Raw genomic sequence first — 27,183 nt, 5'->3', positions numbered from 1 at the left:
GAGGAAAGAGGAAGTGTTAACAGTCTGAGAAAGTATATAGGCTGTAAAACACTTAGGAGAGTACGTTAGGGATGTATTAGAAAATGTGGAAGCACTAATAGACTGCATTAGAACTCACTCAAGCTAGTTGTCATGAATTGGAAGTGAGGCCAGTCTGCATGGTTGTGTGTTTTTTTCCCCGCCATGGTCTGCTGCACAGCCACAGCCACAGGGTAACAGAAAGTTGCATTTGGCTACAGTTCAGGTGACTTCAAAGAAACAAGAGAGAAGTAAAGGAGTTGAGGTGAACAGGACAGTGATTATAATAATGGACCTGATGTCCAAACTGCATAATAAGCTGAGTGAGCACGTGAGGTACTTGTAATATATGTGATTTTATTCATGGAATTATCCTAAGGACACTCAATCATTTATTCATTCCATCAACAAATATTTGTTGAATTCCTATGTGCCAGACACTGTGTTGAGGACAGCAAATGCAGATCCACACCCCCCTCTAATAAACACAGTCATTCAATTCATTAAACATCATAGACATGAGTAGTTTACTAGGCAAAAGGAGGGATAAGGTAAGGAATAGTTCCAGAGGTATATGTTTTTCTTATTTGTTAAATTGTATATTATAGAAATGAGCAACAGATTTTCCAAATTATACCTTTATTTACAGTGGCCCAGAGAAGCACTTCTTTCTGTATCAAAGACATTTTTCTCAAATGTTGATGCTGGAAGTGATGAAATGAAAGAAAAGCTTTCCCTCATGTGCGTGAATGTTCACTTAAGTGTCTCCAATATGGCAGAACGCTATTACACAGAGCTCCGGAGACGTTACTACACAACACCCACCTCCTACTTGGAACTCATCAATCTCTACCTGTCTATGTTGAGCGATAAAAGGAAGCAGTTGGTTTCAGTAAGTTTAATATTATCTATCTATCAAATAAATTATATATATATTATTGCTTGAATTTAAAACTTTTGTCAGAATGAGTGGAAGATCTATGTGCCATCTTATCTGCTGGAGCCCTCTCCATCCTGACATGTGCCCTTGACAACCTACAATATGACAAAAAAGTGTTCTGTGCTGTCAGTCCACAGGCCTCCCCCTTGCTTGGTATTTATATTTTGTCTTCTATCATTTACATAAGTGTCATTGACTCGGCAGAATGACAAGGATATTGCAAAAGTATCACAGTCAAGCAGAGAACTAATCATCTCTGCAGTATTTAATATGAAAGAAAACTTTTTGTTAAGCAGTAGAGATGGGGTTTTGGTGGTCTAATGTGTCCATTATTCCCATTAAGAGCAAAAGTTTCAGTGTCAGGCAGGCTACGTACAACCTACTCTCTGCCTCTTCCTTCTTACACAACCTGGAGCATATTTAATAAATTCTCTAAGTCTTCATAGAAAATAAGGTTTTAAAATACCTATATCGACCTCTTGGGTTGTTGTGGGATTTAAATAAGTAAGATACTGTTTGTGAAGTACTTAGAATAGGATCTGACGCATAGGAAGTGCTCAGAAAATAGTGCCACCACCACCATCACCACCACCACCACCACCACCACCATCAGGCGATTAACATGATCTAAAACAGTAAAAATGGAAACATTTACCATTTAGATGCTTTAAATGTCATTCAGAGGATTTTTTTTACCTGGTAAATGCATGCCTAGTTGAAGAACTTGACAGATATTTTTGAAACCTGCCAATTTGTGTCAAGCTTTCTGACTCACCTTCAGTAACATTATTCTCAGGTGCCTTCTCTACCAGATACCATCCCTTTGATTCTAATTAAAAGTTTCAAACCACTGAGAAGTAGGGTTCATACCCAGCCACCAGAGGGAAGTACCTAGGACACTGGCTCCCCGGGGATTCTCAGCCCTGCTGACCACCTGAAGAAACAAGTGTTGAAATAAACCTTCAAGGCTGAAAGCTGGTCATATGCCAGCCAGAAAAAGGCTAGGTCCTGGAGCATGCAGTCCAAATCACCAGCAGCAGGGCTAGATGGAGAAGACAAACATGTCTGCCATCCTGAGGTTGACAAGGCTCTTTTATACAATGAGTTTGGGGAAGAAAGATGTCAGTTGTTTTGGAAGAATTTACATTGGTTCAGGCAGGTGGGGGGAAGGTGAAGCAGGGAGAGTTCTGGGATAAATTAATTGTATATCAAAAAAGAAATATTTACCAGAGGGTAAGGGAGGTGGGGGGTGGGAGATGAGGGGAAGGGGGACCAAATATATGGTGATGGAAGGAGAACTGACTCTGGGTGGTGAACACGCAATGGGATTTAGAGATGATGTAATACAGAATTGTACACCTGAAATCTATGTAATTTTACTAACAATTGTCACCCCAATAAATTTAAAAAAAAAAAAAAAGAAATATTTGATGGTCTTGGGTTGGTTGTGGGCACAGTCCAGAATGTTCATGTATAAACAAGGTGAGGTAGTGCCTGGTAGTGGGCTAATCACTGAAATGAACACGGAAGTTAATTCAAAGTTGCAACATACATTCAGGAATATGAGTTGGTAGTCTTTTGTTAGTTTCCGCCCATGACTGATTAACTTTGCTTGTCTCTTCCTCCAATCCTCCAGCCTGCTGTAATTTAGTTTAGGATATCTCAGAATTTTTCTCTTGTCATAAGCTCTGAGAGCTGTGGCCTCCAGGAATTTCTATCTGATCTTGTCCCTCATTCATTCAACATGCAACTAAGCACCACAGAAAATTAAAACAATACCATGTGGACCCTCAGTGAGCCCACAATCCAGTGATGTCCCATTCCTGTAGCCAGGGGGCATGGATCCAAACCTAGTGTGGTGAATGTCACAGCCTAGAGTTCTGTTACCTGAAGATTTCTGTACGTTCACAGTTTTAAGTATTACAAACTGATTTACTAGTTCTGTAGATGTAAAATTCTGCTACCTGAGAAAGAGATGCCAGTAAACATATAGTTTAGAATACTTATTATAATGAATATTTTCATTGTCATCTAGGCACGTGACCGGGTGAAGAATGGTCTCAGCAAGCTGTTAGAAACAAATGTACTAGTAGATAAAATGAAATTAGATCTTTCAGCTTTAGAACCTGTTCTTCTAATAAAATCCCAAGATGTGGAAGCTCTGATGGACAAATTGGCAGCGGATCAAGAAAATGCCGATCAGGTACACTGATTCACCTGACATTGTGGGTGAGAAAGCTTTGATCACCAACTGATCGCTTATATCCCGCGACACATGACTGGATTTTTTTTTTATGTCATTCAAGTAATTGCTAGATTTAGCAATGCTTTTAAATTGTAAACAATCTCCCTTCAATAAATCAGCCTGGTTCTCTCTTTGAGAATGAGTGAACCCAAAGAGTAGCACAGAGAGAGTTGTGAGAAAAGTACCGCCTATAAATGTAAAGCACCTATTCTAGAAGGAACTGCTTTGTCTCCATTATTCTATTAACATAGCCTGAGATGGACAAAGGCGTGTAAAATTCAGTGCAGCTAATCCTTTTTCATCACTGGTCTAATCCAAAGGGGAAAATATGACTCATTATTATTGGCTTTTTTTTAAACATTGAAATTCAAATATTAAGACCACTTAAGTCATTGTGTTTCAATCGCTAGGTCCGTAACATTGTGCAAGAAGATGAAGCGTCTGCAAAAGTGAAAGCTGAAGAAACCCAAGCAATAGCTGATGATGCGCAGAGAGATCTTGAAGAAGCTCTACCTGCACTCGACGCTGCTAATAAAGCCCTGGATTCCTTAGATAAAGCAGATATATCTGAAATCAGAGTTTTTACAAAGCCCCCAGATTTGGTCATGACTGTTATGGAAGCAATTTCCATTCTCTTGAATGCCAAGTGAGTAATTCAGAATCATGTATTGCCAAATACTTGGTGGAATTTCTTTGCTGTTTTTCTCAGTTTCCATTTATGTTTTCATTCTTCTCTCTGCTCTCTCACTGATTTGGTCAGTCATCTAACAGATTGAGTCAACAAGCATTTTTTGTGCTAGATGATGAGCGATAAGTAGTTCTTCTCTACAAGGCACACACAGTCTGCTGGAGAGGCAGACATGAAAAATAATGTCAAGACATGCAAGAGTTGCATAGTATTAGGAGTTCTGGGAAACAGTGCCCCTGGGGAGATGTGAGCAGGTTTTTCGAGAGATGATGCTCAGGTGGAGAGTGGGACCCTGGGGAGAGCCCAGGGACGTTGGATGCTCATGGGATGGAATGGGGCTGGGCAGGGATTTCATCATGGAAGGTCTTGTATGCTGTGCTAAGCAGCTCAGGTCTCACCTTGGAGATACATAGTTTTCAAACTTTCTTTAGTAATACAATCTTTTTTTTTTTTTCAGGGAAAACTAGGTTATCAAAAACTTTTCTATGTAAAACTGATCAGGGCAAGGGTGAAGGGCCCAGGGCACCCCATAGCCAGGCTTCCCTAACTGACCCTCTGGCCAGCCCCTCAGTGGGGCGTGGGAGCTCTGCAAAGCACAGATGGAGAGCCCTGGCCTCAGGGGACTGAGAACTTGAACATTTTCAACATAATCGTATTTTCCTGTGAGAAAGACCAATTTGGCAAACGTTCACAGGTGGTGAGATTGACTGAGAGACATAAAACCAGTTAGAAGGTGATTATGGAATCATGGCAGGAGATTTTAAGGCTCTAAACCAAGGAAAAGGAGCTAAAAATGTGCCTGGGGCATTTAAAAAATAAAACTATTATTTTTATAACATCTTACTTTCGAAAACTCTATGATTTTATAATTCTTTCTCTACCAAAACTAGGTTGTATGGAACATTTGTCATCCAATTACCTGTCTCCCCGTGAGTTGCAGTGTGGGTAACTGCCAATTACTGGGCTTATAGATTTGAGATTAAAACTACTCACTTATTGGGGTAATATCTTAATGTTCTCAAAGGAATACATTTCTTTTGTTCTTGTATTATTTTATTACAATACTATTAATTTATCCTATGTGTCTTTCAGGCCTGACTGGCCAACAGCAAAGCAACTTCTTGGTGACTCTAACTTTCTAAGAAGACTTTTAGAATATGATAAGGAAAACATAAAACCTCAAATATTGGCAAAGCTTCAAAAGTATATTAATAATCCTGATTTTGTGCCTGAAAAAGTAGAGAAAGTGTCCAAAGCATGTAAATCCATGTGCATGTGGGTAAGAGCGATGGATTTGTACTCTCGGGTCGTCAAAGAAGTTGAACCAAAGAGACAAAAACTACGTGCTGCACAGGTATTTTATATTTTATAGAATTAAATGCCATGACCATCATTCAAGCTCCCCTTATAATGCCACTGTGACACTATGTACACACTATAGGTAGTAGTGATGCCATTGGAAATTCGTTTTTGTTTTTAAAAATAGCAGGCAAAAATTATTTTTTTCAGAAATGACCTCTAAAATCAGCCCTCTTCCAGCATAAAAGGAAAATGAGTTCTTAGTATGTTTATATTGCCTACGGTACTTCTGAGGTGCCTTTTAACTCCAGCATCTGATGCTCTCTGATTCCATTTTATAAATACTCCCACCCTTGATGGTAGTGCCATCTGAGGTTCTGAAAAACAGATTAACTGGCAATCGTAAGGGAGGTCCCAAGCAGAACACAGAATGGTCATTTAGTGGAGCAGGTTACTGTGGCTATAGAGCAGGGTTTGGCAAACTTTTTCTATAAAGATGCAGATTGTAAATATTTTCAGCTTTGCTGGCTATGTGGTCTCTGTTGAAGTTACTCAGCTCTTCCCTTGCAGCACAAAAAACAGCCACCAACAATTCATACATGAATAAGCGTGGCCGAGTTCCGATAGAACTTTATTTATGGACACTGGAATTTGAATTTCATACAGTTATCATGTGTCATGAAATACGGTTCTTCTTTTGATTTTTTTCCCCCAACCATTTAAAAAGGTAAAAACATTTTTAGCTCACAAACCAGACAAAAAAGGGCAACAGGCTGGAACTGGCCTGCAGGCTGTAGCTTGCAGACCCCTGCTCCAGAGAACTAGTTAGGAAAAATGAGTTTTCACTATTGCCTGAATATTTCATTTGTTTCGTCATTTAAAGTTAATAATCAAGTGTAGTAACTAATTCATCCCAAATGCTTTGGTATATCTGTTTCTCTGTTCCTTCTATGAATTGTTTTGTTGGGTTTTGTTTTCATCTGTTTTTCTGCTCTTATTTTATTCTAGTCTATATTTGTTTTAACTTTGTATATCATATCAAAATATTTTATGACATGAAAAAGGGAACATAAATCCTACTTTTTAAAAAAAATCTATTATAAATGTGCAAGTACGACCTTCTTTGGGGCCTATTCATAAATATTTACTTAATTTTATTAGGCAGAACTTGATGTTACTATGGCTACTCTAAAAGCAAAGCAAGCATTACTAAAACAAGTGGAAGATCAAATACAAGCTTTACAAGATGAATATGACAAAAGTGTGAATGAGAAAGAAAGTCTGGGTAAGTAGCTCATAAAATTTATGTTGCTTAGGAGATGCCTGATTCTCAAAAGTAGAAAGAGTTTTAAAGCAGTTATATCTCAGCTTTAATTCAACATGCAAAATGTATTTCCATTAGCCTTCTAGTATAAAATCAGAACTGGATAGATTGTATATATTCAACTCCTATATCTGAATAGGGCTTGTTGGGACGTGTTACATTATAACACAAAGCAACATATGAATCTGATCCAGAAAATAAATACTAGAGGGCACAGAGAGAGTGCTATCTTCAGCCAGAGTAATTAAATAATGCTAATTCCGCTATAAACAGAAGCAGGTCAATAAATTTCTTACAGTTTGGGGAAATATTGAATAACATAACCTGATTTTCTTAAAAATTTCTAGCAAAGACTATGGCCCTGACAAAAGCACGTCTGGTACGTGCTGGAAAGCTGACGGCTGCTTTAGGAGATGAGCAAGTTCGATGGGAAGAAAGCATCCAGAAATTCAATGAGGAGATACCAAATATCATCGGGAATGTGTTTATAGCAGCAGCTTGTGTGGCCTATTACGGAGCCTTCACCGCCCAGTATAGGCAATTGGCGAGTAACCTTGCTTTCTATAAGGAGCGGTGAGAAGCAACTGAAACTATGTGAACCGCGGGCATCACTTCTCTGAGTGTAGATGGAGGCGCTCCAATGTGGAGGTTCTCCATCATGGAAACTTATTTAGTCATTCCACAGTCCTCCATCTCCCCCGTCAGCTAGTGATGGTCTACCCCTAGCCTTTCCTTAACACATCCTCCCTTTCCTTTCCTGCCTTAGAAAGTTATTCATCACTTACTTACACACACAACACAAGAACCTGGGGAAAGAAAAAGGGACAGGGAGTCCCCTACCCTTATAATCAGAAGTGGCGTCTAAAGTCAGCCAGGATGCAGTGTTCTGAATTGATGAGACTGCTACAAAGAGCTAGGTCATAGGAAAGAGCAGGAAATTCGATTATCTGGAGAGATTCTTTTCAAGCCATTTTTATGAAATGCCTACCTAAAAATGTTTCGCCCTTGTCCCTGAGTTATAAAACCTAGTCAGCAGGATCAATGCACTGTACAGCTGAAGCTGAAGTAGAATAATACTGTATGTCAACTATAAGAAAATATATATAGGGCGGCCGGTTAGCTCAGTTGGTTAGAGCATGGCGCTAATAATACCAAGGTTGCCGGTTCGATCCCCACATGGGCCACTGTGAGCTGCGCCCTCCTTAAAAAAAAATATATATATATATATATTCTACGCATGGGAGGTGGAGTAGAGCATAGGGAAGATAGTCAATGGTATTGTAACAGCTATATAAGATGTCAGAGAGGTAGTAGTTTGGGGGAGGGGAGTTATCACTTTGTGAGGGGTGTAAATGTCTAACTATTATGTTGCTTTGTACACCTGAAACATACAAACAAACAAAAAACCTAGTTCGTATACGTAGGACTCGTATAGACTCTACAGGAGCTCAGGGGTCATCTGGTGCCATGTGGGCAATGGTGCCAGTGGTGCTCTTGGGGGACAGACAGTTCCCTGGTGTGTGTGACTGTACCACTCACTGAAGGAGGTAACATACTAACATATTTCTCCCCCATCTACTAATTTCTGGTAGCACCCACAGTCACTGTGATAACCTCAACTTCCCTACATGCCTCCAGACTCTCCCAAGAGGGGCAATACACCCCTGATTGAAGACTCCTGTGACAATCCTTGTCGTTTACACATGAGTTCCAGATGGGAGGTGACATACCAAAGCCACAGCTAGTTAATAGTATAGTTCTAGAATCCAGGCCCTCCCCCTTTCCTTTCCTGCCTTAGAAAGTTATTCATCACTTACACACAGCACAAGAACCTGGGGGAAGAAAAAGGGACTGGGAGTCCCCAACCCATGTGGGTCAGAAGTGGCGTCTAAAGTCAGCCAGGATGAATAACTTTGTAGCCCACTTCTTATGTCTCATGCTCTGATGCCAGGGTGACTGGAGACCAGCAGGACTTACTCCTAACCTGACATTTTGTGTGTGTCTTCATTTACTGAGTGCTCCTGACTCTGTACAAGTAAACTCTCCTTCTGCAGCTTGTAGAGTGTTGGATCCAGGACTGTCAGTCTCTGGAGATTCCAATCAATCCTTCCTTCAGCCTCACTAACATTCTGGGCGATCCCTATGAAATACGGCAGTGGAACACAGATGGGCTGCCGCGCGACATGATCTCAACGGAAAATGGCATATTGGTTACTCAGGGGAGACGGTGGCCTCTGATGATTGATCCCCAAGACCAGGTATATAACTGATGTTTCAGATAAAGAGCAGCCTGTTAATTCTGCTTAACATTGTGCTGTCTGTTACAAGTCTACCAGTGGACCTTAACGTCTTGTAAGCTCTTGGGGGTGTAGACCTAGAGGGAATTTAGAAGGTTTCCAGTCCAAGTCCCTCAATTTGTGGATGTAGAAAGTAAAAAGGGAAGCATCCGAGAGCTCTGCATACTTGATTGAGTTTGTTTAGGGGGCTGACCATTACTTTTCTGTTTTCCATGGGAGAAATTCATTCCTGTACAGTCCTTGTTCCTAAAAGGTCTGAGGAGTCAAAATGAAGTCAGGGCCTGATGAATCTTAGGGCAAGCCTGCCTGGAATTTATGGAATTCCATCATCTGACTCCTAAGCCCATGGTTCAGATTGTACTAAATGGGGTTTGGAAAAGGAGAGTTTGGAAAAGCAGGGAGACAAGCTTGACGAGCAGAAGCGTGGGCTTTATTTTCTGGTTGGGTCTTTGCTTCATTTGTTCCAAATTCAAATAAAAAGGAAGAATCCCAAATGTTGGGCTTAAAAGGTGTTTTTAATGTGGGAAAGTGGTTTTGTCATTTTACCTTTTTTTTTTTTCTTATTTTAACCTTTCAAATCTGTTTCTAGATTGAACAAAAGTTCTAAACTTTACCCTAAAGACTTCTAGCCGTTTATAAAACTCTAAAGCAAATGTCCTGCTCTGTGCTTTCTCATCCAGGCAAACCGTTGGATAAGGAACAAGGAAAGCAAAAGTAATTTAAAGATCATTAAGCTTACAGACGGTCAGTTTTTACGCACACTTGAAAATGCGATCCGACTCGGTTTACCTGTCTTACTGGAAGAGGTTTGCTTTTTACTTTTCTTATGCTAGTTCTCAACTTCCAGGTCATATCTGGAATCCTATACAGGTCACATTATTATCTGTATCACGCTAAAGACACTAGTCAGGTCCATTTTCAAATGAGTCAAACCAATTGCTTTGCTTCTTAAACAATACACTCTCATATGGAGAGCAATCAGTTGATTGAACACATTGTTCTATTTCCAGACATTGTTTTGATATTAAATGGCATGGGCTGTTTTCTGACTGACTCTCAGGCCTCGCTGTGGCTTTTGATGGTTAGTTCGCGGCCCTGAAAATTCAAAGCAGTGATGCCATCAGGGACTGCCCACACACCACTAATGATGTGGCACCAGTAAAACGCTCCGGGGCATAAACATTATTTTCTACTTAGAGGTCAGAATTAGATTAAGTGACTTGATAAGAAGGAACTTTTGTTTTGTTTTGTTTCAAGAAAAGATGTTTGTTGAGTCTAAGTGCTCCATTTCTTTAGAATCACTGCAAGAATGGATGTTTTTGAAATTGTTCACTCATTCAACACACATTATTTGAAAATCAATGCCAAACAATACAGATGTGGTTGTTGCCCTCAATAGCCTACAGTCCAGTTGGGGACAAAGACAGTAAACAGAGAAAAGAGAGAGGAAATAAGAGACAAGGGGAGAAAGAGAACTTGTGATAAGGGCTTTGCAGGGGCAAGCCCAGCGCTGCATAGCCATTAAGGGGATGGGAGGCAGGAAACGAATTTAGATGCATGACTACGGGTAGTAATGTTTGTGCTGTTACCTGTATGAGTTCAGCCATGTGAGGGGCTCAGCGTAAGGGCACCCAAGCGAAGGCTACACCGCGTCCAAAGGCCTTGGGCACAAAAGAGACTGGATAATGGTTGGGCTTTATTTACCTAATTTACCGTTCTATTTGTGTAAGAGAAGAATGGATGTGAGCGAAAGCAAGGGCTGTGAGCTGAGTGTCCCTTTAACCACACCCAGAAGTATCTAGCAGCAAAGTGGTGAGAAGCTCAGAAAAGACCATTAACTGGAGCAGCTGCGCCGCAGCGCCCGCATGCTGCCGGAATCATAATATCAGCATTAGCTACCACTTACAGAGTGTTCACTACACGCCAGACTCTGCTCTTGGTATTTTGGTTTATTAACTCCTTAATCCTCACAGCAGAGGCTTTTAACTGTAGCTGAGTGCTCTTGGGGGTGGGGGTGGACCCCTGCTCAGGGCCCCTGCCAGCAACAGGACACTGACCGGCCTCTCCTGCTTTCTGTGACTTGGAGTCATTAACATTATAGATGCAGCTGCTTTCTACCTTTGTAGGATGGTAATTTTACATTGTCTCCACCCATTCATGGGTGTGCAATCAAGTTAGTCGATCTCATTTTTTTTTAATGGAATAGAATAGAATTTTGAAAGCACAAAATTGTATCATGAGTAGTAAGGGAAATTTTATCTCATAAACTTTTGTTTTAAATTACGTGTTTGGGTACCATGTCACAATGTGAAATAGATTTGTTAACTATCGATTACAAACTATCGAATCAAATTTTGACAGCTCCTGGGCCAGGGGCCCCCGTCACATGCATGCTGACCTAAAAATCTCTGCCATGGGGTCTGTTGACAATGTCTGCCTGCTGGAGTTCTTACAAATGATCACATTTGCTTTGAGGGGAAAAAAATAACTGTCTTATATAACGTAGGTCCACAGACTTTTTCTGTAAAGAGCCAGATATTTTCGTTTGTTCAGGCCACGTACAGTCTCTGTACAAGCATTCAATGAACAGATCTGTTTTGTTTTGGTTTGGGGGTTTTGTTTGTTTGTTTTTAGAAAGGTAAAAACCATTCTTAGCTTAAGAGCCATACAGAAACGGGCCACAGAGAGCCAGATTTGCACAGCAGGTGGTAGGTGGCCAACTCATGACTTACAACAACTATGAATGTGAACAGATTTTCCTTTGCCTGTTGCAGGACCAGCCTGCAGGGACTGCTTTCTTAGCTTCTTTCTTGTGGGGATAAATAGTGTGTTGCCTTCACATGCTCTTGCTTCCTTAGACTCCTGATAAAACAATCGCTGGAACACGGACACTGTTGGAGGTAGTGAGAGGACACTTAGAAATATCTGTAAGGGCACTAAAGCACTGCTTGTTCAAACTAAATGTTGAGGCCTAAAGGAATCTAGAGAAGTTGACATACATTTTAATGCCTTGTTTTTGTACTTTCGTTTTAATGTTTAAGCTTAAGGAAACCTTGGATCCAGCTCTGGAACCCATTCTTTTGAAGCAGACCTTCGTAAGCGGCGGACGCCTGCTCATTCATCTTGGAGACTCAGACATTGATTATGATAAAAATTTCAGGTTCTACATGACAACCAAATTGCCAAATCCCCACTACCTACCTGAGGTATGAGCTGTGGGTCTGGAACTCCCAGCCTGAATGGCTTAGTATAGCCCGACGGGTCTCTGAAATGTCGTGGGTTCCCACCTGAGGGGACAAGTCTCCTCCAGATCCCTCTTCTCCCTCCAAAACCACCTTTCCTTCCACCATCCTCTACTCTTCCTTCTCTTCTGAGTCCTGATTCTGATTCCAATCACCCGTCTATGGCCACGTAGTTGGGACTCAAATCCTGCCCATCCGGTCCCCAGGCTATTGCCCTGTCTCACTACCCTGCACATCCTCAGCGATCACAACATCGCCCTCCTGGTGCTCAGTGGCTCCTCCCATCACAGGGCACCAGTCCCTTCCAGTCATTCTTCTCCCTCCTTCAACACAAGGACATTTGTGCCTTCTCATTGTGGCTGATACATAAATCAGAGTTTAAGAGTCTCAGGAGGGGGGCGGAAATCAATGTTTAAGTGTGCAGATGCCCACGGCATATGGCCCCAAACAAAGAGGTTATCAGCTTGAAAACTCTGGTGACTGGCAGTGTCAGAGAGTCATGATCAAACGTCCAGTGTGTCTGTACTTAGAGTTCTTGGGGAGGAGGCATCTTGTCCCCTTCCTCATGCTCTTACTATGTGAGAGACCTTGGTGAACCCCACTCCCATACACATGTCCCTCATCCTCGACAGGATCCGGAAGACCCCTATTCTTGTGCTGCAGAGCCCAAGGTAGTCGCAACAGAAATGAAGACAGCTAGGACCCCTTTCTCCCTTCCCGGAAGGGGCTCCGAGGGGCTGCTCCACCCCTGCAACCCTCAGTGCTGCCGCAGCTCCAAGCACTGCGGCACCCTCTGCAGGATCTTCCCAGCCCTGCAGGTCTCCCCTTCACTAATAGGACCTGCGCAATAGGGCAGGGACTTCACAAATCAGAACACACACACACACACACACACACACACACACACACACACACATTTTTTTTTTTTTTTAAATCCTTGAGTATACCCTTTCAATTATGTCATTTTCACTTTAGTTGCTGAATTTCTCATAGCCACCTGTCTTCATAGATGTGTTCCGGTTGAATGAAATTGACGCATTTCTTGAATAAGATGAGCGAAATACCGTCAAAAGCCTAAGTCACGATTTTCTGTCAGCCTTAAGGGGGCGACTTCCATAGCCAATGCCAGAGCACATGTCCCAAGTCCAATTTTAGAGTTTAGAAAAGTGACCAATGTGCCAACTTACAGCTTTTGATTTTTCACTTATTTAACTCTTGAGAGGAAGCATCGCACACCTTACCCAACTCTAGCTCTGTGACTGTGGGCGAATTATTCCATTTCCTGGCTCCTCAAGTCATTTACACATGAGGTCGGGATCGGCTGTGACAAACCCAAAGCCACAGCTAGTTAATAGTATAGTGCTAGGGGGTCTGGATCCTAAAGTTGAGAGAAAGCCTACTTCAAGGATTTATTGTGAAGGTTAAATAAGAATAACATGTGTAAAATATGACATTCAAACACCTACTCTTATTATTACTTATTCTTTCTGCTGTTGACTTATTCAGGTAATGTCAGAATATTGTATTATAGCCAATAATTTTTCATAACAATGTTATGGTGAGACAAAATATGTAAAGCTCTATTATTATCAACAATATCTTCTTTTTAATTAGGACAAACTGTAAGTGACTATAAGTGATTTTATTACCTCATTTCGTCCTCACAAATACCCTGTGAGCTGTCACCTTCATTATCCCAGTTTTTAAATATCAGGGACTAAAGCTCAGCTTGAATGAATGGCTTGTCCAGCATCATACATGTACTAACGGGTGCACCTGGAATTTGAACCCAAGCAATTGATTCTATAACCCTGCTTCTTCCTAATCCTTCTCTGGCTCACCTATAACCGTGGCATTTGAGGAACAAGACTGTCACTCATACTGGCAGGGAAAATCATACTGGGATTTCATAAGACATAATATGCTTGATGTGTATGGGGGTGGGTATGTTCACAATTAGACCTGAGATACATCCAGCTGGGTACTAATGAGCCATGTTCTAATAAAGAACGCAGTTCTTATTTTATTAGTCTGAACTTAAGCATTTTTATAAACTCTATGCTTATTTTCTAGGTGTGCATTAAAGTTACCATTATCAATTTCACTGTAACCAAATCAGGTCTGGAGGATCAGTTATTAAGGTAAAAAAAAAGGGGGGGGGGACAAAGTTTCCTAATATTTTGTTTAGAAATTTTGACAAAGAAAAATTTTAATATATGAAAAGAAAGCAGCACTCATAAACCCACAATCATAAAGATGACAGTAAGTGGCCAAGTTCTTTACCTCTTTCATCACTTTTCACAGCTGCTGGTCATGCCCACATTCTTCTCATGGGGATCAGGGCTAGACCTGGTTAATTCTCACCCCGGGTTTGGGCCAGGCCTGCAGCCCAGCCTCTTCCCCTACACTAAGGTTTCCAGTCTTGGGCAAATGAGTGAAATCAGTCCTTCTACGGTTCCTAGACTCATAGCACCATACTGTGGAAAAAACTGATACTCCTAAATATATTTTTCCTGTTCCACTTGTCTCTAAGAATTTTCTTAATGTATTTAATTTTACCGACATTTGTCCACCTCAAAAAATAAATAAATAAATACCCTTTCTCAATATACTCTGTATGTGATTAAATCTCCATTTCCCAAAAATGAGATTGTGGATTATTCATATTAATCATCAGAATTAGCCAACCGGTTTTGGAGGTAAAAAATTATTAATATTTGTTAAAATAACAACTTTGATACTGGTTAAAAACTAATTATGGGTGTGTGTGTTCATTAACTCTAAAGGAAAAAATAATTTAGTTCCATGTTCAAAATAAATATAATCCTTTATGTTCAAGTCAAGATTATCCCGATTTACTCATTATCTCTAATGAGTTTGTTTCTTTTTCCTTGTTTATTTTAGGAACCTATTCTGACAACTGCTAACTTGCTTAACTTCTGCTAGGCTAACTTCTTTCTAGACAAAGGGTATTTCACCACCTTTTATAGACACATTCTAAGAACACTTTGCAGACCAGTTTATTCCCATGAAGAGTTAAGCTTAGCTGTGTCACTACGCTGTCAGCATGTTAGACTGCCTGGGATGAGAAGGAGTGCCCTGACCCGAAATGGGGAGTTGGTGATGGGGTGTGGAATCCCTGTGCTATATTTTGTACTCCTCTCTTCTGAAAAAATTCTTTAAACAAATGAATTTGAGGTGATGATTTTTTTATGGTCTTCATACAGTAATTTTTAAAGTTTCTGAATTCAGCATGTACATACTAAATAAACAACAGGATATTATATGAGGCAGTTCATTATAGTGAGTGATAGCATGTGCCCTGGAGCCAACCAACCCAGGTACAACCCAGCTCTGCCTCTTGAAGCCATGTGGCCTCAGGAAGTGACCCTCTAGGATCTGTTCTCTCATCTGCAAGCTGGAGTGGCAACTACCGTGCCCACCTCTCAGGAGCATTCAAGGATTGAAAGAGAAAATCCATATGAAACTCCCAGCAGGGTGCCTCCCACAGAGTGATGCTTAATAAAGATTAGCTCCTATGAAGGGCTGGGAGCAAATTATGAGAGAACAAGTAAAGGGAGACAAAAGTTCACGTTTAGATAGGAGATGGCAGTAAGGCCCCTTTATTAGATGCAATGAAGAATCATTTCAGGGAAGTGATGGGTTTTCAGAATCTCCCATGTTGGTGTGAAAAGAATGTTCCAGGTACCATTTCTAGCCTGGCACAAGCAAGCATTAGAGACAGGAACTAAATGATTAGAGAGATCAAGCATTGGGCAGGTTTTCCTAAGAGAAGATGGGCAAAAGCTATGGGAACTGTGGTTGGGTGTAAGTTTTGAAATACAAGATAAAGAATCAGAACTAATATGTAGTTCAGTGAATAGCCACTATGTAAACCCAGCAAAAGAGGAGACCTATGCATTAGGACTTAACTACTAGCATTAGTACTCAGCTAGGTAGTTTTATTTATTTATTTATTTATTTATTTATTTATTTATTTATATTTTATATATATAACTTATATGTATATTTTATATAGATATATACACAACTATATAAACTATATATATACACAACTATATATACACGACTATATATATACACATATATATGTATATATATACAACTTTAGGGTGCTGACAAAGCCATAATATATTCAAAATGGTGAATTTGATTTGCATATATAGGTATTCGCATAATATAGGTATTCAAACTTTGGTTCTAGTGATGTGGTGCGACTTGAGAAACCTGAGCTGGAAGAACAAAGAATCAAGCTCATTGTGAGGATCAACACTGATAAAAACCAGCTGAAAGCTATTGAAGATAAAATCCTGAGAATGCTCTTTACGTCTGAAGGAAATATTCTGGACAATGAAGAACTTATTGATACACTCCAGGAGTCAAAGGCAAGTGAAGTATTTTTAGTATTTATAAAAAGTATGTTGCTTCAAAAGCTACAACTGTACCCTTTGAGGGTTCCTGCAAAGTCTTTTAAAGCGAGAATGGTAGTTACACCTCAGCTGCCAGGGGCATGCATTCCTGGCTGGCACCAACCAAAGGAACAGTACATAAACTGTAGAATATGGCTCCTCTTATTTGCCTTTTTTAATAAAATGTGTAATATAAAGAAAGGGTACAAGATGTAACTTGAAAGGAATAACACAATTATATATTTATATTAATGTCACCCCCATCCAGGAAGACTCCTTGCTATTCCCAGCTGGAATTAATCTCTTCCTCCTTGGAACACCTGTAGCACCTTATCTGAACCTCCATACAGCATTTGTAACTGTTTACCTTATGTTATCATTATCTAATTACATGTCCTAACTCTTCTGTTAGGTTGTTAAATTCTATGTAGTGGGAATCTGTGAATAGTTCATCTTGATACTCCTTTTCCAAGAGCTAAGCACGGTGCCTTGCACATAAATGGTGCTCAATATAGCTGTGTTGATAGTAAGATGAAGTTTTACATTAAACATATTATTTCTCAGATTCAAATCATAATTTTATAAGTGTACTGGAAACACAACCTATAAAATGATTTTTGTCCATTCATGACAAACATAAAATAGGAAAGCAACAGAAGATGGCAGACTAAACACTATGCCTGCATCCTTCTATGAACACATTAAAAGTAAAACTAAATTATAGAACAGTCAACCTGGAGAACCATCGGAAGTCTAGCTGAACAGAGGTCCTATAACTAGAAATATAAAGAAGAAACAACAATGAGACTGGTAGGAGGGGCAGACACGCAAAACGGGCCCCAAATCTCCCTGTAGCAGTTGACAATCAGGAAAGATACCTTGGCCGTGGAGGTTCCCCCCAGAGGAGTTAGGGACCACAGTGCCCCACACCAGGCTCCCCAGCCCGGAGTACTGGTGCCAGGAAGGGGAGCCCCACAGCATCTAGCTGTGAAAAACAGTGGGGCAACCATTTGGGTAGGTGGGACAGAAAGCTGCATGAAACCCAGATGTCCTCTTAAACAGCCCGCACAAAAACTCACTAGCTTGCAGGCACTCACCTTGGGCTCCAGCGAAGGGACAGTGACTCAGGGGGCCTCAGGGACATGCGGGAGGCAGACTGAAGGGTGTGGCTTTGGGGGGAGCCTGGAAGACAGTCAGTATTTTCCCAATGAGGAGTCCTAGCCTGGTGTAGCCAGCAGGCAGACGCCATCTTTACTATGTTGAGCCTGCCCCCACGGGCCAAATCTGAATCTGATTGGTCTGGTGAACTCCACTGCTCTGCCCTGCTGACTCACTGGGACCCTGCCCCACCCAACTCTCACACCAGAAGGCACTTTCTCTGAGAGCAGCCAGACCCTCCCCACATTGCACTCTTTCTGGGAAAACTGTCAGAGTCTACGGGCCCCAGCCAGGCGGCGACGGGCCTTGGTGGTGCTCTGAGACTTTTGCTGAGTCTCTCCAGGCTCAGCACAGGCAACAAACCAGAGTCTACATTAACTTGGTGACCACAACTCTTCCCACTCTAGTGACTCCCTGAAATGCTGCTTCACTTAACTTGCATACCACAGGAGGCTTTATCGGTGGCTGAACCTTAAGGGAGCCAGCAGGTGGCAGCAGGCCTCCAAGTGTCCTGGCTTTTTACAGAGTTACCCCAGGCCTGGTACTGGTGGCAGCTGTCCACAGTGAACTATGGATCACTTTGTAGCTCCTACCAGGTAGCCACCCAGCCAGTCACAGGCAGTGACTGACCTGGGACTGCACAGAGCCCCTCCCAAGAGGCCCCAGAACCAACATACTTGGAGGTTGGCTTCAGACCACAGCAGAGCACCACCCAATTAGCACACACAAAGGGTGGTCTCAGTAGCCTGCTGGGGCAAATCCCACTCAGTGGGGTAAGCCTCCTTCACAGCAGCCTATGAGCTATGGATGTGGCCAAACTCCACAGCCAGTCAGTCTGAGGGTCAATCCCACCCACTGAGTGCCAATAGCAATCAAGGCTCAACTATAATAGGAGGGGACACACAACCCACACAAGGGATACTCCTGGAGCACCCAGATCAAGTGACCAGGGAGACTCTGCCACTGGGCCCCATAGGACACCTACAACATAAGGCTACCCAGCCAAGACTGGGAGACATAGCAGATCTACCTAATACATAGAAACAAACACAGAGAAGCAGCCAAAATGAGGAAGCAAAGAAATGCATCCCAAATGAAAGAGCAGGAGCAAACTCCAGAAAAAGAACTAAATGAAATGGAGGGAAGCAACCTACCAAACACAGAATTCAAACAATGGTTATAAGGATGCTTAAGAAACTTAGTGAGGGGTGGCGGATGGCTCAGTTGGTTAGAGTGCGAGCTCTGAACAACAGGGTTGCCAGTTCAATTCCCACATAGGCCAGTGAGCTGCTACCTCCACAACTAGATTGTAGACAACCAGCTGCTGCTGAGCTTCCAGAGGGGTGCCCAGATGGCTCAGTTGGATAGATTGCAAGCTCTCAATAACAAGGTTGCTGGTTCAATTCCCACATGGGATGGTGGGTTGTGTCCCCTGCAACTAAAGATTGAAAACAGCAACTGGACTTGGAACTGAGCTGTGTCCCCCACAACTGGATTGAAAGACAATGACTTGGAGCTGTTGGGCCCTGGAGAAACACACTGTTCCCCAATATTCCCTAATAAAAACTAAAAAAAAAAGAAAAAGAAAAAGAAACTTAGTGAGAACTTCAACAACAAAGAGATTGCAAGCATAAAAAAGGACATAGAAAACATAAAAAAGAACCAGTCAGAAGTGAAGAATATAATAACTAAAATGAAGAATGCAGTAAAAAGAATCACCAGCAGACAAAATGAAACAGCGATTTGGAAGACAAGGTATCAGAAAACACCCAATTGGAACACCAAAAGAAAAGAGAATTTTTTAAAAAATGAGGATAGTTTAAGAGACCTCTGGGACAACAATAAGCATAACAACATTCGCATCATAGGGGTACCAGAAGAAGAGAGAAAACAAGAGATTGAGAACTTACTTGAAGAAATAATGACTGAAAACTTTCCTAATCAAGTAAAAGAAATAAAGATGTAAGTCCGGGAGTGCAGAGAGTCCCAAACGAGATGAACCCAACCAGGCCCACACCAAGACACATTATAATTAGAATGGCAAAGGTTAAAGACAAAGAGAGAACCTTAAAAGCAGCAAGAGAAAGGCAACTAGTAACTTATAAGGGAGCTCCCATAAGTTTGTCAGCTGATTTCTCAACAGAAACTTTGAAGGCCAGAAGGGATTGGCACAAAGTACTCAATGTGATGAAAAGCAAGGACCTACAACCCAGATTACTCTACCCAGCAGAGCTATCATTTAGAACCAAAGGACAGATAAAGAGCTTCCCAGACAAGAAAAAGCCAAAGGAGTTCATCACCACCAAACCAGTATTACAAGGAATGTTACAGGGACTTACAGGAAAAAAAAAAGTTAAAATTATGAATAATAAAATGGCAATAGCCACATATCTCTCAACAATTACTTTCAATGTAAATGGATTAAATGCTCCAACCAAGACATGGGAAGGCTGAATGAATAAGAAACCAAAACCCTTACATACACTGCCTACAAGAGACTCACTTCAGATTGAAAGACACACACAGAGAGATGGAAAGTAAAGAGGTGGAAAAAGATATTTCGTGAAAATGGAAATAAAAGGGAAAAGATAGCTGGGGTAGCACTACTTACACAGGACAAAATGGACTTTAAAACAAAGGCTATAAGAAGAGACAATGAAGGACCCAGTAATCTCACTTCTGGGCATTTATCAGAAGAAACCCAAGCTACTTCAAGGGGATGTGTGCATCCATATAATTCATTGCAGCATTATTTACAATGGCCAAGATGTGGAGGTACCCTGGCTGTCCATCAATGGATGAATGGATAAAGAGGAGGTGGGACATATATACAATGGAATATTGCTTGGGTATGGAAGGGATTGGGTTCTTGCCATCTGTGGCAGCATGGATGGACCTGGAGGGTATTGTGCTGAGTGGAGTGTCAGGCAGAGAAAGACAGATACAATGTGATTTTGCTTATACCGTGTTTCCCCGAAAATAAGACCCAACCGGACCATCAGCTCTAATGCGTCTTTTGGAGCAAAAATTAATATAAGACCTGGTATATTATATTATATTATATTATATTATATTATATTATATTATATTATATTATATTATATTGTATTATATTGTGTTACATTGTGTTGCATTTGTTACATTGTGTTACATTGTATACATTATATTACATTATATTACATTATATTACATTATATTACATTATATTACATTATATTATATTATATTATATTATATTATATTATATTATATTATATAGACCCGGTCTTATACTAAATTAAAATAAAACCCATTCTTATATTAATTTTTGCTCCAAAAGATGCATTAAAGCTGATGGTCTGGCTAGGTCTTATTTTCAGGGAAACACAGTATGTGGAATCAAAGAAGAAAATTAAGAAACAAAACAGAAACAAACTCATAGATACAGAGAACATTTTGATGGTTGCCAGATGGGAGGGGGCTTAGGGGTATGTGTAAAAGAAGGGAAAGGTTTAAAAAGTACAAATTGGTTGTTACAAAGTAATTATGGGGATGTAGGGAATAGCATAAGGGATATAGTCAATAGTATTGTAATAACTATGTATGGTGTCAGATAGGTACTAGATTTGTTGGGGTGATAGATGACAGAGTGAAAAAGGTGAAGGGATGAAAAAGTACAAATTGGTAATTACAAAATAGTCGTGGGAATGTAAAGTAAACCACAGAGAATATAGTCAATAATATGATAATAATTATGTATAGTGCCAGGTGAATACTAGACTAGTCAGGAAGATCACTTAAATTATATACGTCTAACCACTATGCTGTACACCTGAAATTAATATAAAATAATAATGAATGTCAACTGTAATTGATAAATTTAAAAAGGGGGGGAGGGACAGGGGAATAAGAGGTCCAAATTTCCAGGTATAAAACAAATAAGTCACGGGGATGTAATATACAGCATGGGGAATATAGTCAATAATATTGTGATAGCATGGTACGGTGGTGTCAGATGGGTGCTGGACTTATCATGGTGATCACTTCTTTAGGTATATAAATGTTGAATAACTATGGTGTACTGAAACTAATATAATATTGTATGTTAGCTATATTTTAATGAAAATTTTAAAAAGAAAATAAACATAAAATAACTTACTGGAAAAAAAAATCCCTGGACAGGGAGTGCATAAGTTTATGGTCTTCGCCTTTTATTGATGTCAGAAATGGTTTATGCTTTATATCCTACAGTCTCATGGGATCTCAGTATTGAAACAATAATAAACAAGTAATTCTGGGTCTACCATTTCTTCCATCTTCTTTGCTTATTTGTTCATCAGTCTCTTTATCTTCTTTTCATTCATTCTTCTTTGGATTTTTAATTTCTGGAAGTTAGTTGTTAACCCATTTATGCTTTTATCAAAGCTTTACATACAAATTGTTTAAAGAATAAAATATTTCTGCAAAGTTTGTTATAAAAAATAGCATTTCCTGCCTTCTCTGTGCCCACCACCACCCATCCAAGACTCCTTTCATAGAGAAACTATTTTCATTTCATTTCTGTTTGGGTTATTTAGGTTTTTACATCTTATCTCTAAATAATAGACTCATATTGCTACTTCTTGAGGTTTTTTATACATTAATTGTTGTCTAGACCCCCAACACACACCCTTTCCATCCCTCAACCTCTGACAATAGTTATATCCTGATTGTAGTTAATTGCTCAATGTTTACATTGCCTGGAAATATGAAGTACTGGCTGCAGGTATTTTAGGCTGAAAAGAGGAGACGAGCTAGGGTCTTAGCATCCAGCATGTATATATTTACCTAATCTCCCTGTTCTCAGCATGGCCCTCAACCTGGCCCACAACTGTGCTGGCTTCCTTCCATCAAACGAATCATCATCATCATCATCATCATCATCATCATCATCATCCTCACTTTCCATTTCCTTGGGGTGAAACCTCTATTTTTCAGCCAGAGTGAGACGGAACAATGCCCTGGCTGGGTGGTGTGGAGGAGATGACCTGGGAAGTCTATCACCAAATTCTCATCCTAGGCACTTCCCACTTCCAGTGGTGCTGGGTGCTCCTAATTCAAGCCTTTGATGGGGGATTATTCTATTTCATAAATTGGGGGAGTTCTTGGCTTTCCCTGTTGCCAAGTTTAGGAATCTATTTTCCTGGGTCTGCTAACTCATTACCTCCCTCCTGTCTGTTTTCCAGTTCTCAAATTCTATCAGTATTTCCTCTCTCCCATTTCTACCATCTTTGTGGGTTTGCAGTTTTGTAAAATCTACTGTAATTTTATCGTGATTTCAGTAGGGAGTAAAGGTAGATGCATGTGATCTGACTGCCTTCTTTATCTGTATGCTGGTTTCTTTATCTGTTTGCCATGATTTGCCATGGAGATATACTTTCTAAAGGGTAGAGATAGGACCGATTGCTCCTGGTCTGCATTTCCGGCCACATCCTGCCCATAGTTTATACTCCCTAAACTCCCAGAGTCCTCACTTAAAAATACGAGATCTGACAATTACGTTTACAAACTTGCTACCATGTGCTTATATTGGCAGCACTGTACAAACAGCTCGGTAAGGCTTCATAACCTTGGTATATCAGTGTCTCACAGCTGTGTTCATGTCAACGTGTGGCATTCATTATTGTTGCTGCGTGTTTTGTGTGCCATCACAAGAATGTCTGAGCTTCAATTAGAGGAACAAACAAACATTCAATTTCCTGTTAAACTTGGCAAGAGTGGAAGTGAAATCAGGGACATGTTAGCCCAAGTTTATGGGAATACTGCCATGAAGAAAATGGCAGTGTACAAATGGACTAAACGTTTTTCTGAGGGGAGAGAATGTGTCACTGATGAAGAGAGGTCAGGGTGGCCAGTAATGAGCAGAACTGACAAAAACATTGCAAAAATTTGTCAAATTGTGCATCAAAATTGTCAGCTGACTGTGAGAAGCACAGCAGACCAAGTAAACATCGACAGAGCAACAGAGGAAAATCTTAACTGAAAATCTTGGCATGAGAAAGGTGTGTGCAAACATGGTCCCGAAGGAGCTCACCAATGAACAAAAGCAAAGGAGAGTTAAAGTTTGCCAAGAGGCAAGACGATGTTTTGGGCCATATTATCACTGGTGATGAAACATGGATGTACCAATATGCCCCCGAAACAAAGTGTCAAAGTGCACAATGGAAGTCAGCTAATTCTCCATGACCAAAAAAAGTTCCATTAGTCCAAATCAAGAGTCAAAATGATGTTGCTAACCTTTTTTGATTTCAGAGGGATTGTTCATTATGAATTTGTACCAACTGGGCAAACAGTTAACCAAGTTTACTATTTGGAAGTGCTGAAAAGGCTATGTGAAAAAGTTAGGTAAAAACGACCTGAATTTTTCACCAACAATTCATGGCTTTTGCATCACGACAATGCACCAGCTCACACAGCAATGTCTGTGAGGGAGTTTTTAGCCAGTAAACAAATAACTATATTGAAACACTCTCCCTACTCACGTTATCTGGCCCCCAATGACTTCTTTCTTTACCTGAAGATAAAAGAAATATTGGAAGAAAAAGATTTTGATGACATTCAGGACATCAAAGGTAATATGACGACAGCTCTGATGGCCATTCCAGAAAAAGAGTTCCAAAATTGCTTTGAAGGGTGGACTAGGCACTGGTGTCGGTGCATAGCTTCCCAAGGGGAGCACTTCGAAGGTGACTGTAGTGATATTCAGCAATGAGGTACGTAGCACATTTTCTAGGATGAGTTTGCGAACTTAACTGGCAGACCTTGTATGTATCATATTTCCTAACCATTGCTGAAGCCTGAAGTCTCTAGGGCATAATGTCTATAAGTAGTTACTAAAGTCATTTGAGGTGTATAGTCTTCTAATATTCTCTGGCAAAAAGAAGAAAATGATCCACTTTTCTTTCTTTTTATCCCGAGGTTCTGCATTATCAGGGCCTTGAGCTCCCCAAGAAATAAAGAATTGTTTGCAAGTGGGTCTCCATGATCCAACTGCTCCTATATCAACTTCCTTTTTTCTACTCATCTATAAAAGCTTTAATTGAGTCCAGTATTAAGATTGAGGTCTCCCTCTCAACTCTTCCCTTTCTTGTCGCCTCAGGTTCCTAACGGGTCAGTACAGGGAGAGTTCGAGCCTTTGATTCCTGGACACAGCTCTGTACTGAGTCCTTCCCTTCCCTTTCCTGGTAGGCTGGGGTGGACAGTTTAGACTTAGCCACTTGCCAAGTGTGGCTACCGAGCACTTGAAATATAGTCTGGATTTAGGTGTGTTGTTATGTAAAATACATACCAGATTTCAAAGACTTAATCAAAAATATGTAAAAATATCTCAATAATGTTTATATGGATTGTATGTTGATATAGCCAACATATGTTGGGTTATATTGGGTTAAATAAAGTATATTGTTAAAACTAATTTCACTTGTTTTTTTGTTGTTTTTGTTTTTTTACTTTTAATAAACTTAGAAAAGTTAGAATTATATATGTGGCTCACATCATATTCCTGCCGGGCAGTGAGGGTCTAGACAGAAACCTGATGTCCTCTTTCACTCTCCTTTTACTATAGCAAATACTGAGCAGCAGTGCCCATAGTGATTTTTCATGCCCTACCCTAGAAACTTTGACTTTCTACAGACACAGGATCTCCCAATTCACAGATACCCACAGCTGAAAACAAAGTGGGGGATAAAGGAGGAGGACAGGGACAGCCAGCAACATAGAGAGATGGAGGGAGACAGAAAAGGGAATCTTGGACGGCCCATTGGACGAAAGGTTCCCACAGGCTCAAAATACAGAAACCAAAATAGCAAGGACATTGAAAACCTCCCCAACTTATTTAGGTTTATAACCCTTGGCAAACACCAGCTTCCTTATGATTTCCTTATGTCTATACATAGGAATGCTAGGAAAAGAAAGAGGACAATATTAGTCTTCCTTGTTATTCCAGAGTGGGATGTGGTACCACTTCCTTCCAGCCTCTCTCTACCCCAGCCCCATCCCTCTTTTGGGCAGAGTGTCCCAGAAGATATGGGTGTGCCTTCTTCCTTCGTGTTCTTTCATATGTGAATCCTGGATCATTTTAGGACTGCTCATGAGGAAATCGGGCAATCAACTGGAAGTTCTGTGTTAGTGTTTCTATTTCAAATTAACTCAGATTTGATCTCAGAGAAGTCCTGCTCCAGTTTTTTCAGGGTCATTTGTATTGCCTGTTTTCATTTGCCTACCCCAACTCTGGAAGGAGAGGAGGTCAGCTCAGTCAGTAGCTGGCCACTGAGTCCTGAGACTCGGTCATTCTACCTGGCAAGCCCCTTATTATAATCACTAATTCATCGTATCCTTATTTCTTTTCTAGATGCAACTGGATCTGTTCCAAACATCCCACCACTATTTTGAAACACATCCTTAAGAACTTGTTTTCATATGTTTATGCAGATCACTTCTGGTGCCATTAAAATCAGGCTGAAGGAAGCAGAGTCCACTGAGGTGATGATAAACATTGCTCGTGAGAAGTATCGTCCAATAGCCACGCAAGGCTCCGTGATGTACTTCGTTATTGCAAGCCTCTCCGAAATAGATCCTATGTATCAGTATTCATTAAAATATTTTAAACAGGTAAATGTTGAGGTTGTTGTTAGTGAAATTTATCTCTTTGGTTTTCCTTTAAACCCTGTTGAGTTTCTTCTTGCCTCAGACAAGTCATGAGTCTAGTTATTGGGTAAAATCCTCCAGGAGTTTGGGTTCAGATGTCCGGTTCAAGAGCAGCTCCACCTGCCATGTCTGCTAAAGACATGCGGTGCCCAGTACATACTGCTCAGAACACTCTGTAGAGAAAGAAAAGAAAGATTTTCTCTTGGCTTCCTCGCCTAACTTGCTTGTTTTCCTTCAGGCCTGCCTTTCTTTTTCTCTTTTAAGAGTCACAGCTCCAAACTCTTTCTTTACATTTTCTCTACAGTAATCCAGCTTCCTTTCCACCATTGAAAAGTTTTCTGTGTTGTAGCTCAAGTCTCTGACAGCACTGATGCTTAAGTGAATTGGCCTGTAGCTTTTCTAATTCCAGAACTTTTTATACAATTTGCTGCCCCCCACGCCTGGCCTTTATTTAGAGGAACTGTACATGCCCTAGTCTCCTTTTCTCTGTCCCTTTCCCACTTTAACCACATTACTGTGAGACTTTCGTGTTTTATTTATGGTCTTTCTACTTCATCTCATTCATATTCATAATTAAATTTCATCTGATTTCTTGTGATTAGGATATTTTCACTCCTCATCCTCTTTGGGGCAGCATTCCATATCTCCCAAGTGATGCCAATTTACCTGAAAATTTCCAGAGGAGAAAGGAAGTTTGCATTACTCATTACACAGCAAAACGTACACAAGGGTCCCCATCCCTAGGGGGCCTCCCTGTTCACCTTCAGACTTTCTCTCAGCGACAAGTGACCTCTTCCTCTGCCCACCCACACACAGCTTCAGTGGCTCGGTTTTCCCATCTACCAGCTCCTACTCCCCTCTTGTCTATATTGCTCCCT

At 40.7% G+C, this 27,183-nt stretch overlaps 2 protein-coding genes across 2 annotated transcripts in view; one reads left to right on the top strand and one right to left on the bottom strand.

The window, feature by feature from the left end:
* DNAH6 (dynein axonemal heavy chain 6) overlaps positions 1-27,183 on the top strand; it is a 248,121-nt gene that overhangs the window by 155,571 nt on the left and 65,367 nt on the right. The window contains exons 49-60 of the mRNA XM_019756389.3: positions 668-910; positions 2,994-3,161; positions 3,614-3,849; positions 4,984-5,245; positions 6,352-6,475; positions 6,862-7,058; positions 8,569-8,772; positions 9,492-9,617; positions 11,853-12,017; positions 14,127-14,194; positions 16,279-16,459; positions 26,090-26,269. Of these exons, the coding sequence (XP_019611948.3) occupies positions 668-910; positions 2,994-3,161; positions 3,614-3,849; positions 4,984-5,245; positions 6,352-6,475; positions 6,862-7,058; positions 8,569-8,772; positions 9,492-9,617; positions 11,853-12,017; positions 14,127-14,194; positions 16,279-16,459; positions 26,090-26,269 (2,154 nt within the window). The remainder of the gene's footprint in view (positions 1-667; positions 911-2,993; positions 3,162-3,613; positions 3,850-4,983; positions 5,246-6,351; positions 6,476-6,861; positions 7,059-8,568; positions 8,773-9,491; positions 9,618-11,852; positions 12,018-14,126; positions 14,195-16,278; positions 16,460-26,089; positions 26,270-27,183) is intronic.
* TRABD2A (TraB domain containing 2A) overlaps positions 21,811-27,183 on the bottom strand; it is a 129,884-nt gene continuing 124,511 nt past the window's right edge. The window contains 1 exon segment of the mRNA XM_088796351.1: positions 21,811-26,971. The gene's annotated coding sequence lies outside the window, so the exon portion shown is untranslated.

This window comes from Rhinolophus sinicus, chromosome 2 (assembly GCF_057876585.1).
Source record: "Rhinolophus sinicus isolate RSI-liver-muscle chromosome 2, RSI-T2T, whole genome shotgun sequence".
In the NCBI taxonomy this organism is placed as follows: Eukaryota; Metazoa; Chordata; class Mammalia; order Chiroptera; family Rhinolophidae; genus Rhinolophus; species Rhinolophus sinicus.
This window is presented reverse-complemented; position numbering and strand designations above follow the sequence as displayed.